The 12,485-nt window shown below is 39.1% G+C and overlaps 1 protein-coding gene across 4 annotated transcripts in view; it reads right to left on the reverse strand.

Moving 5' to 3' along the window:
- The window catches only part of LOC106045475 (solute carrier organic anion transporter family member 1C1-like), a 28,433-nt gene extending 15,948 nt beyond the window's left edge, over positions 1 to 12,485 (reverse strand). The window contains exons 1-2 of one of the 4 annotated variants that reach the window (XM_067000966.1): positions 9,451 to 12,485; positions 1,755 to 1,897 (exon numbers count right to left, since the gene is read on the reverse strand). In XM_067000966.1, coding sequence (XP_066857067.1) covers positions 1,755 to 1,897; positions 9,451 to 9,523 — 216 coding nt within the window. In that variant the 5' untranslated portion in view covers positions 9,524 to 12,485. Of the gene's footprint in view, positions 1 to 1,754; positions 1,898 to 6,100; positions 6,677 to 8,877 lie in introns of those variants that run through there. The other 3 variants (XM_067000937.1, XM_067000948.1, XM_048046810.2) reach the window with 3 other exon arrangements.

The following is a 12,485-nucleotide window of genomic DNA, read 5'->3' on the forward strand; positions in this document are numbered from 1 at the left end:
TGTTTACCTTACTGGCATCCTGTGGTTAAATTTATCAAAAAGCTGAGGCCCATGTTGGGCAATCAAAATGGTTAGATTTCTAAATATCACAGAAATGTAAAAATTTGACACAGGTGAAATACCTCATCAAGATAGATTTAATGGAACTAGTCCAACCTAAAATTAATCTTAGCTCCAATTATCTTCTGCTTGGGCCACATGTCACTTACTTTATCTCAGTTCATAACTGGTTCTAACTCAAACATATAGCTAGCCATGACACCAAAATAAAGGCTTTATGCAAGTTTTCGTGGTATCCTAGTATGTGGAAGGCAGTACAGGCTTATTTGAGTTCCTCTCTGTCTAAAATATATTTTGAAATATGTGAATCATGTCTGTATTGCTTCTGTATCATATATTTCATAAAGGGAAGCTTGAAATTCTTAGTAATTTCATAGTTACTTCCACTAACACACATTGTGGTTTTTGCAAATAAAGGTGTATTTGAAAACAAGTTAAACTAAGTTTGTTTAAATATTATCTAACTATTTCAACATAATCTAAAAACAAATAGACTTATTGCTCAGTGGGTAAAAGTTCCAATACACCACAACTTTGGGTAAGTAAACAAAAGTAAATATAGGTTCAGACTTTGCAATTCTATCTACTGTAAGTAATGAAGTCAAGCACATGCTTGAAAATAGGTACTTTTCTTTTGGTCAAGGAATGAAGACAAAATCACATGAGTGCAGGCTTTTGTCCTGATCTGTTTTGGATTTCCTGAGCTCAACTGGCAAAAAAGTGTGTGAGAACCACCTTTTCTGCCTTATACCAGCAGTGGTCTCAGAGGTTTTGGCTGGAACTGCAAACTGCCGATAAGCATGAAAACACAAACAAAAATGACTTAGATATTTTGTGTTTGAAAATGCAGTCCCCATGTAAACCCTAAAATATTTGACAGGAAGGTGAGGTAGAAGAACAGTTTGTCTTTTGTTACCTCCAAGGTATTATCTCTATTAAACTCTAATTGCCATAAAGTCAGTCACAGGAACATGCAGATATAGATCCACATGCTTGAAGCATTGCCCATGTATATGATGGTAAAGTTAGTCCTGTGAGTCTCCCAGAGAGCTCAGATTCTATTTTTGCAGGTGTATTTTTTTGCAGATGTGAGTCAGATAAAAGAAGAAATATAACAAACTTTGCCTGGTACTTGAGCCAAACCACTCTGGGTGTTTGAGAAGTTTACAAATGCCTATATTTTTCAAATAATCTTTTATTTGTACCTGAGCCACAAGCAATAAATACTAAAGTCTTTAACATGAAAGCAAAATTCTCACTAGCTTACCAGCTTTGTTCAGTCTGTTGTTCCTGTGTTCTCCTGAAAGTGTGAATGCTTGCATGAATCAATGGATTAGATGAAGTCCTGGAATATGATTCATATCACCTCATTTTAGCTCTAAAAATGGGTGTTGATAACAACTCCAGACGTCAATGTATTGTAGCTACCTGTTTTAGGATATTTCAAGTCTTCCATTGGAGACTACCTGTCTTCAGTGACCAAAATGGGAACCTAACTATAAGTAATTTAACAGTAAATGTTAGATTAGGATTTTTTAAATTATTTTTTATTTTTAGGGAAAGTTAGATAAGATCCAGCCCTTCCCTGCGTCTGCAGTGTGTATTTGTTTCCAAAAAAGACAGGGGGAACAAGAAGTAAGTAAACTATAATGTCAAACCTTGAATGAGATTTCTTAACATGATAAGAACCAAACCTTCAATCCCGTGCAACACGTAGTCTTCTTTCTGACTGGTAGATTTTTGTTTGCTTCATCATCCAAAAGCTGGACAGGCTCTGCTTCCTGATTTGAGTCATCAACATTGCTGGATTCAGTTTCCACTGTCATGGTTGATTTGTCTGCTCAGTGATGTGAACCCAAGAGAAAATAGTAGATATAAAAATACATATGTCAAAATAGAGTTGTTTGATAATTTTTCTAATGAAACAGTAGTTACGAGAAAACACAGAGATGATGAAACTGAATCTTTCCACTGGAAAGGTTTGGCTCAATGACTTAGATCTTTAAAAGCATACACCTGTTTAAATTTTGAAGTATCTTGTTTTGACATCTTTCTTTTAAAGTGAAATGCTTCTTCACTCTCTCCACTGCCCCCACCCCTCACCCTACTTTTTTTCTGTCTATAGTGATTTTAATGCTAAAAAGACTATTTCTACAGAAGAGTAAAAGAAAAAGTCTCTGTCCAAAAGTGAATTAGAGGGGTCAATATAGTATCAGCAGTGAAGCACAGGGAGTACTAGAGAAGCTCTGACTTTGTGGGTCAAGTGGTTTAGGACTCAATCAGCATTTTGGAAAGACGTGTAATAACACTGTGCCATTCAACTTGTCCTTTTGCACTGACTTGTTGGAAACAACTCTTGATGACAAAATAATAAATTATTTTATCTACCTGACCTCTTTTAAGGAGCTTATATGTTTTTTCTTCTTGCAGTATACAGGGTGTCCTTAGTCCCCTTCTGTCCACAGAGTGCTATCTATATTCCCTGACACGTGGAGTCCTCTGCAAGTCAGGATTTAAGCAGAACTGCTCCAGTTCCCCCAGGAAGACAACACCTAGTATCCAAAGAGGACCGATCATTTCCTCCTTTGAAATAATACGTTTTTTGTTGAAAGACTAGTTGCATGATTAAGTTGGATTTGGTTTTAGTTCAATGAATGTTACATACTTTAGCTTTTTCTTTCCTTTTTTTTTTTTCAGTTTCTTAATCTTTATATTTGAGAGATGGGTAAGCAATTATACAGAAAAATATTTCAGTGAAATGCTGTAAGGAAAGTCTACGTATATACTTGCAAAGTTTATTCAAAGAAGTAAAACACTTGCCCGTTTGTGCAACTCCAACTACAAACAGAACAGATTTCTGAAGGAAGATCCAGATGACACTGCGGAGCCCCTCGGAAAAAAAATGGATCAGTTGAAACAAAGATTTCTTCAGATCCTGTAGATCTTGACACACAGGGGAGATAGGAGTATTGGCACTAACGACCCCAAATCATAGCTCACAGGAACTGATTTATTTCACCTTTCACAGCACTCTCCTCATTTCAGAAAAGAGTGAGAAGGATAGAAAGAGAGGGGAGGAAACTCATACAAAGAGAGGCTTTCCATGCTTGAACGGAGTTGAAAAAAGTTGGATGAACTTTTCTAGTGCTGGAATAAGTCCATCTGCATCTGCAAATTGCTTTGCTACAGGCCATATGGCAGAGTAACTCTTGTCAGAGCATTTAAAGAGTAGGCATTGCTCTAGTGCATGATGGTGAAAAATGTTTTTCTTCACTCAGATGGAACAGGGTTAACACATAAGGATGTTTAAAAAAAAGTACACAAAAAAAGAGATTTAAATAATTTTCTTGTGATTAAGTTAATGAGCACGTTCTTTAGATACTAATGCTGGCAGAAACAATACCTTTCCTTTCCCATTGCTTCCCACACTCTTCACTCATGAAAGTACCACTGCTTCTGTGGCTGTGCTGTAAATCTGGGTCAGAACACAGATCCACGAAAAATAAAAAATAAAATAAAAATAAAAATCCTTCCTCAGACAGATAGGAACAAGAAGAAGAGGAAAGGATATTTCCTCATGTCTGCAAAACTACCAAAATAAATGCTTGTGAAATGAGATTTTTAGCACTCAGGGAGTCAGTACTTATAAGCACATCATCCTCTGAAATTTGACTGTCCCTATGTAATGTGAAGGTATTAGCTTCTCCCTGTTGTAAGGATACACAAAGGACTACAGTAAGATGCTGGGAAAACATGTCATTGCAGGTAACAGACCTACAGAATTTGCAGTTTTTAGAGTGTTTGAAGGTAGAATCTGAATATAAGGAGAGAAGACGTGAAGGGAGAGACGTGGATAGAAATAAGAGGTAAAGTAGAGAAAAGACAAAGGCAGTTAGGTATCCAGAACTGTAACTGAAGAAGTTCAGCAGGGCATCCTGGTAAATATTTCTAAGAGAGATTGTGAAGGCACAAAAAAGGAGAACAGTCATATTGAAAGTAGGAGCAGTAAGTATCAAAGGAAAGGTTAAGAAGTTAGAGGTAAACAGTGAAAAAGGCAGCCAGAGGTAGAGGTTAGGGTATCAAGCTAGATCCAGGATGATAAAGAGAAGAAAAATAAAGTAAAATTCATCTTCTGGGGGCAAAAGCTACCTGATGTGCACAGAAAAATATGAAGCCAGCTAGAAGATGGTAATTAGCTTCTCCAGAGATCTAGGGACGCTCAGGCAAGAACAAGTGTGACCAGCTCCTGTCAGTGGTGAATAATGTCTTATCACTGCTTTGCAAAGATACTGCTGGAGAAGGTGCTGCTTTTGCTGGAGAAGAGTGGGAGAGGGGGAAGTGAAAAGATGATGCAGCCTGTGCTGGAGAAATGTCAGAGTGAGCTATGTGCAAGGATCAACAGTTGGAGCTGCTGGCAACTTTGCCTGCTGTCCTCAGTTGACCTTGACCTACACGGAAATCTGTTGAAGACAGAAGAGATCAGGGCTGGGAAAATGCCATGCCACAAGAAGATAAGAGAAAAAAAAAAGAATAAAAAAGAAAAAAGAAAAAACATTTATTTGTTATTGATATCAACATAAACTAGCTGTTGAGTATGACAACTTCAAGTATTGATGAAGTTGCTATTTTAGCTTTATTTCACTTTTTTTTTTTCCACCTTTAATAAATTAAGGAGCTGGTTACAAGCTGAGGAAAAGTATGAAATGTGTAAGGAATGTATGAAATGAAAGTATGAAATGAAAAGTATCAAATGTGTTCAATCAGTCATATGACTTCTCTATAACTATTACACTTCACCTGCACAAGCCATTCTGCTGTAGTAATTCCTTGAGGTATCTGTATTTGCAGAAGGGCAAGATCAGTCAAATAATATTTAAGTTAGTTAGGTAGTCTCTCAGCCTAAACAAAATCCACACTGACTTCCTTCCTCAAGGAAGAAAACAATACGATTCCCAAAAGCAAGAATAAGGAAAGCAAACAAAAAAAGATGCCCCAAGCCATACTGTGAGAATGAAAGTTAATGCTCTTCTAGTTCGATTTTCCATCACGCTCAGGGAACATTCGATAAACAGCTGGTCAAACTTGTTTGGTCTTGTGCTCAGTACAGATACTTCTGAGAAACAGAAGAGGGAAGATGAAGCATCTTAACCAGTAATCAGTGTGGATCATTTGTGCTGGAGAGAGCTGAGAGATTTCACAGCATTGTGGGAAGTGTGTGGCACCTCGCAAGCCCATTCCCTAGGATAGCAGCCAGCCTTGCAAATGACAGCCGCAGGCTTCTGCAGTGTTTCATGGTATATGACCTTATAGGGCCCATGGCCTAGCTCTGTTCCTGCAAGGTAGATCTACCCCTTATTGAACATTACAAATAAAAATAAAGCTTTGTTTCCCACTCCCTAATTATATGCAAATTAACATGAATAAGAACACCAAGTTAAACAACTTAGCACGAATAGCAGATAATTAGTTTACAAATGTCAAGGCAATAGTTTGCTATGGATTTTATAGAAGTTATAAAAGAAAAATACAATGATTCAGAGGAATTTTTAAAATCCAGCAAAGACACTAAGTCCTTGAGCTGTTTTTCACTGCGGTGGCATTCTCAGTAGCTGTATCACTACCCAATAGATTACAGTATCAGAAATCAAGAGACAGTTTTCTTCCAGTAGTTTATGGAACTGCATCGATTTACAGTAGCTGAAATGCTAATCTAGTTGTCTTACGGTTTTTTAAATACATTAACGATTCATAATAAGACCTGTCAAGTTAATGTAAAATGACAAATGAATATCACAGTACCACACAGGCCTAAATGCTACTTTCATTGTTCATGACATATGATGCTTACAGTTCAGACAGACACATAAAAATCCATGATGCCATCATTAAAATTTTGATGTTTACAACAGGAATGTTAGCGGTGTAATTGGTTACAGGAAACGCAGCCAGTACTACACAGGTAATGTTTGTTAGCCGCAAACGCTAAATGGCAACATTTCGCGGTTAAGACAAACAAAAAGAATATTAAAGAGGTTCCTACCTAGGTTCTGTATCCACAACAACAGCAGTTATATTACCACACAAATGCTCAAAAGCCAGAAGATTCTCTCCTTAAGCAAGGCTGTGTTGGTACTTGGTAGAAGAATCATTAACTTCTAACACAAACTATGGTTTAGGCAGTTTTAATCTTGTCTCCTCCCAGTTCTGCCCTCTGTTAAAGGTCCCAAAATACGTGTTTATCTACAGTGGTCAAAAATTAATTTTGTGAAACATCTGATTTCCTCAGCTTATTTAGTTTATAAATTCAAATAGTTCACACCTTCCTGGCATTTAAAAATTGGATGTCCCAACTTCAGAAGTGTTCCTGCTTTAGCTATCCTACTGATAGCTAAAATGTATTTGGATAAGAAGTTTTATTTTCCTAGTCTATGGCTAATGTCTGTTTCAGCTAAGCTATGCTAGAGCCAGCCAAGGACTTGCAGGAAGAGAAAATACCACACATTTGGTGTATTGAACAAACTGGGTGTTCAAAAATCACTCATGCTTTGAAGAATGTTTAGGTTTATACCTCAGCATTATTAACAACACAGGCAAACCCAACCCGAAAGTGTGTTGGGGCTGTGTGTACTTTGGATCAGCCCTTTACCTGCTTACAGCTCTAATTCAAGGAAACCTGAGCTGGGTTCCCGAGAAGTATTTTATTTGATTGCGCTCTTATTGTGGATTATGCCTGATTCCTAAGAGTACCTGTAGTTAAAAAAAAAAAAATGTCAGTTTTAAAGTATGTGAACAATGACTGCTGTCTGCCTAGATGTTACACCAAAATGTGCCATTCCTTGCAGTTTGTGCACGTTCCCTGCCACCACAGTCACCCAGGCCATTCTTTAACCTGCTATGAACGATTACAGACTACTTAATAACCCTGACCTTTGGATAATCTTAATTAAGTTTGGTCTTCAGTACTGTTATCAGAGATATCTTGCACTGCTCATGGCTTTTATTTCTGACATTTAACCAGGCAGTTCCCTAGAACAAGCTACATAATTATCAAGAAAATGGTAGTCACACCAAGGTTATATGGCATGGCAATTCACATGCAGGCATTAATAAAATCATAAAATAAGAATGCAGTTGGAATCCTAGGTCACAAATCCAGCCTGCAATCTCAAACCACATTTGGTGAAAAGGCCACACTCTGCCTTGAAAACAACAAGAATTGTAGTCCTCCCAACCCATCCCCTTCTAAGGCTACTGCAAAATGTTGCTTCCCTGGTACACAGGAAACTTCTTTTGGTTTTCAGTATACTGGGTCTGGTTGGGATGGAGTTAACTTTCCCTGCAGCAGCCCATACACTGCTGTTCTCTGCACTTGTAGCTAGAAAAGCATTGGTATCACACCAGTTTTGTCTATCACTGAGCAGTGCTGGCACAACACCAAGACTCTCTCCAAAGCCCCCCCCCAAAGCCAGTAGGCTGGGGGTATGGAGGGGACATCACCAGGGCAGCTGACTTAAACCGATCATAGGGATAGCCCATGACATATGGTGTCACACTCAGCAATAAAAGGTGGGGAATAGGAAAGAGAAGGGAGGCTTTCCTGATGAAGATGTCTGTCTTCCCAGACAACCACTACATGTATTGAGGCCCTGCTTCCCAAGACATGGCCAAACATGTAGAGAACATGGCCAAACAAGCAGAAAACTTTTTTTTCCTTCCCTCTGTGCTTCCGCATGGCCTTTGCTTGTTGTCCCCCCTACCTAACACACCCCTTTCTGTTTCCTTTAATCAAATTATCCTTATCTCAACCCGTGAGCCTTTTTTTTTTCCTTTTTTTTTTTTTCCATCATACTTCCTTCTCCCCCACCTCTTCTTTTGAGGAGGGGATGTGAGAGAGAGGTTGTGGTGGAATTTTTCTGCCCTGCAGGGTAAAACCACCATACCCATTCTATGAGTATTCACGATCAAATTATATATTGGTTTTGCACTGGCTGGGTCCATTAGGATTAAAAGCTCTTCTGCTCAGTCCAATACTTAGCACTCAACATTTATCATAAATGAAGACAAATCAACTTTTCAACCTGTTTTACTAGGTAAACAAGCTAATCAAGTTCAATCACTTCCTGAAGAATAGACTTTCTTGTTTCTGCAAGCACATTCTTGGAGTCCTTGGCTACAGTGCTTTCCAACCGGATCCTTATTTCATCAATGACCATGGCTAAAAATGTAAACAATATTCCAGGTGTAATCTCACCAGTGCCACATTTTGAAATATTAACTATTCCTTATCTCTAGCCTTGTCTGATATATTCTAAGATTACATATAACATTTTCAGAAAAGCACATTTTTCAGGGTCACTCCTAGCCATCTATGATTAATGGATGCACTCAGGGTCTTCTAAAAAATTTCCAGCTAGGGAGTTTCTACCTTGGAGCAGAAACTCCTGTCACTGGCCACTAACTGTGACACTTTCTATCTGACACTGTATTCCACTCCTATTTTGCCATTCTCAGGTTCATCCTTCTTTTTTTCCCTTTACGATATCCGAATTCTCTGTATAACTTTGCCATCTAACTTTGTGCCTTTATTGTCATTTTAAAAAGTGAAACTGGAATGTCACGCATAATATACTTAGAAATCTAATAATTGTAATGAAAACTGAAGAGACAGACTGGTGCCTAGCAGAGAAACCTAAAATAGATGGGTCTTAACTGCTGGCCTCATGAAAGTTTGGGATGCCTTCCAAAAAAAAAGTAATCTTAGAGAAAAGTCTTAGAATCGGAACATAACTTAGGTTGGAAAGAACCTCTGGAGCTCACCTGGTCCAAGCCTCTGTGCAAAAAGCAGGAATAACTTCAAAGTTTGGTAAGGTTGCTCAGGTCTTGTCAAGTCAAGTTTTGGTTGGAGGTTTCACAGCATCCCTTGGCACTTGGTCCAGTGTCTGTCTGACCGCTCCCACAGTGAATAACACGTATATATGCATTTGTATGTATATGTATATATAATTGGAATCTCCTTTGCTACAACTTGCGTCTTGCCTCTCATTCTTTTGTGAGGGAAGAGTCTGGTGTTGTCTTCTCTCTAAGTACCCATTATGTAGCTAGTGAAAGCAATCAGGTGCATCGTCCACTCACTTTGATTCCACTTATCAATGTATTTCTTGTTCTGGAGAGCTCCAAATCAAACACAATACTCCAAATGTAGCATAACAAGTGTTGCACACAGGGAAAGAATCACTTTTCTAGACCTTCTGATCTTTTACAACCATAGCCAATATGTGGTTAGTCTTGTAGGCTCAAAGGTGCAATGGTGCCTCATGTTTAACTCACTGTTTGTCCACCAGGACCCAAAGGTCCTTTTCTGCAAAGCTGTTTTCTGTCTAGCTGACTCACCTGGTATATTCTCTTGCATAGATTTATTGTATCCCAGATGCAAGGCTTTGCATTTGCCTTTGTTATACTTCATGGGTTTGCATCAGCCTGTTCTCCATCCTTTTCAAAGCCCCTCAGTAATTCTGCTCTCCAGCATATGAACTGTTCCTTTCCTCAGTTTGGTATCATACATGAACTTTCTGAGAACACTTCCAGGCCCACTGTCCAAACCTTTAGTGAATACGTTAACCAGTATCACCTTCAGTATTGACCTCTAAAGAACATCACTACCAGCTGGCCACTAGCTGGGTTTTGAACTGATGATCACAACTTCAGGTCTTCCTGTTTTCTATACAACTTATAGTTTGCTTTTCCAGCCCATGTCTCACCAGTGTGGTTACCAGTATACTAAGGGAGGCTGTGTCAAAGGTTTTGCTAAAGTCACAGTAAACAACAAGTGCTATTCAGCCCTTGTCCACCAGACCAGACATCCCATTGCAGAAGGAAACTGGCTTGGCCAGGCCTTGATTTGCCCTTGATAAATGTATTCTGGCTGTTCAAAATCACCACTCCACTGTGTGCCTATTAATGGCTTCAAGGATAACTTGCTCTGTATTCTTCTGTAAACCTCTCTTGGTATTTTATGGATTCCTTTTAACTGTAGCTTTCTATGTAGAATTATTTTTAGTTTTCCACAACTAAGTGAGCAATAATGTGGTCAAGGGAATCTTCATTCATTACTGCAAATAAAAAACATACTGTTATATTATGATTGTATCCATCAGATTTAGGTCTGAATTCAAACAAATAAACAAGCAAAAAAAAACAACAACACACGCTCAATTCACTAAAAGAGTCACACATATCCTCACAGTCATCTGATCATGTACTTAGAATTAACTACATGCAAAAGGTCAAAATTCATTACTCTTCTGCAGGAGTCCTACAACAGATGTGGGCCTCTACTACTCTTCTCAGAGATGGTGTTCCTCCACTTCCAGCAGGTTTCTTATTGAATCATTTAGGTTGAAAAAGACTCTTAAGATCAACAAGTCCAACCATCAACCTAACATTACCTAGTCTACCACTAAGCCATGCCCCTAAGCACCACATTCACACACCTCTTAAATACCTCCAGAGATAGCTACTGCACCACAACCCTAGGCAGCCTGTTCAATGCCTGACAACCCTTTCCTTGAAGAAATTCTTCCTGATATCCAATCTAAACCTCCCCTGGCACAACATGAAGCCATTTCCTCATGTCCTGTCTCTTCTCACCTGAGAAAAGAGACTGACACTGACCTTGCTACAATCTCCTTTCAGGTAGTTGATGAGGTGTCCCCTCAGCCTCCTTTCCTCTAGGCTAAACAACCCCAGTTCCCTCAGCCACTCCTCACGTGTCTTGTTTTCTAGTCCCTTTACTAGATTCATTGCTCTTCTCTGAACACATTTGAACAACTCAGTATCCTTCTTGTAATGAGGGGCCTAAAACTGAACACAGTACTTGCAGTGTGATCTTACCAGTGCTGAGTACAGAGGGACAATCACTTCCCTAGTCCTGCTAGTCACACTATATCTCATACAAGCCAGGACGCCATTGGCCTTCCTGGCTCATATTCATCTGGCTTTCAAACAGCACCCTCAGGTCCTTTTCTGCCAGGCTACTTTCCAGCCACTCTTTCCCAAACCTGTGTCGCTGCGTCGGGTTGTTGTGACTCAAGTATAGAACTCAGCATTTAGCCTTGCTGAAGGCTATGCAATTGGATGCGGCCCATTGATACAGCCTATCCAGATTCCACTGCAGAGCCTGCCTACCTTCAAGAAGATCAACATACGTTCCCAACTTGGTGTCATCTGCAAACTTTCTCAGTGTGCACTTGATCCCCTTATCAAAATAGTTGATAAAAATATTTTCCAAAAAATGGCCCCAATACTGAGCCCTTGTGAAAACCACTTGTGACCTGCTGCCAACCAGATTTAACTCCATTCATGGTTACATTTATAACATGATTGACATTTTCTATTCACAAGGCATTTTGGTCCTGGTCTAATGCTGTTTATTACAGGACCTATGGTTACTGATGTACTGTGTATGGCATATAAACACAAATGGCTGTGTCCTCATCATTTTTCAAAACAGTGTCACAAGCCCTGTTATTATGCTCTGACTATGTCAGTATAAGTATTCTCTAGTGTTCTCTATTGTTTTATGACATTTTTCAACGAAGCCTTCCATTCCCAAGGTTTCATTTTCAGGTTACCTTCAGACCTACTCAAGATTTGTTTTGCCTTTTGGTCCTAAAAATACAAAAAGACACTGAGCTAAATGCATTCTGTAATTTTGAAGTAGAAGACCCTACAGAAAACGTGTCACTTTCTTTTTTTGTATAGATAAAGTGGAAACAATATTACTTTATTAGTTTCTTCATTCTAACATACATAGAAATTTCCCCTTTTTTTTTTTTTTTCCTACTCCTCTGTATGACACTAATTTATAGGTTTTCAGGAATTAAAATATAAAATTAAATTAAAAACATATATTAAATAATTAAAACTAAATAATTAACTAATTTAACAATTTAATCAAATAATTAATATATTAATTAATTGAAATAATATATTATCCTGAGTTGGAAGGGACCCACAAGGATCATTGAGTCCAACTCCTGGGTCTGCACAGGACCACCCCAAAATCAGACCATGTGTCTGAAAGTGTTGCCCAAATGCTTCCTGAACTCTAACAGGTTCAGTGCCATGACCACTTCCGTGGGGACCCTGTCCCAGTGCCCAACCACCCTCTTAGTGAAGAACCTTTTCCTAACACCCAGCCTGACGCTCCCCTATCCCAGCTCCATGCCATTCCCTCGGGTCCTGTCGCTGTCCCTGGAGAGCAGAGCTTGGCGCCTACCCCTCAGCTCCCCTTGTGAGGGAGCTGCAGGCCTCCATGAGGCCTCCTCTCATCCTCCTCTGCTATGGGCTGAACAAACCAAGGGACCTCAGCCACTCCTCATACTTCCTGCCCTCTAAACCCTTCACCATCTTTGGTGAAGGTAAAA

The sequence above is a fragment of the Anser cygnoides genome, chromosome 1 (assembly GCF_040182565.1).
Source record: "Anser cygnoides isolate HZ-2024a breed goose chromosome 1, Taihu_goose_T2T_genome, whole genome shotgun sequence".
Classification (NCBI taxonomy): Eukaryota; Metazoa; Chordata; class Aves; order Anseriformes; family Anatidae; genus Anser; species Anser cygnoides.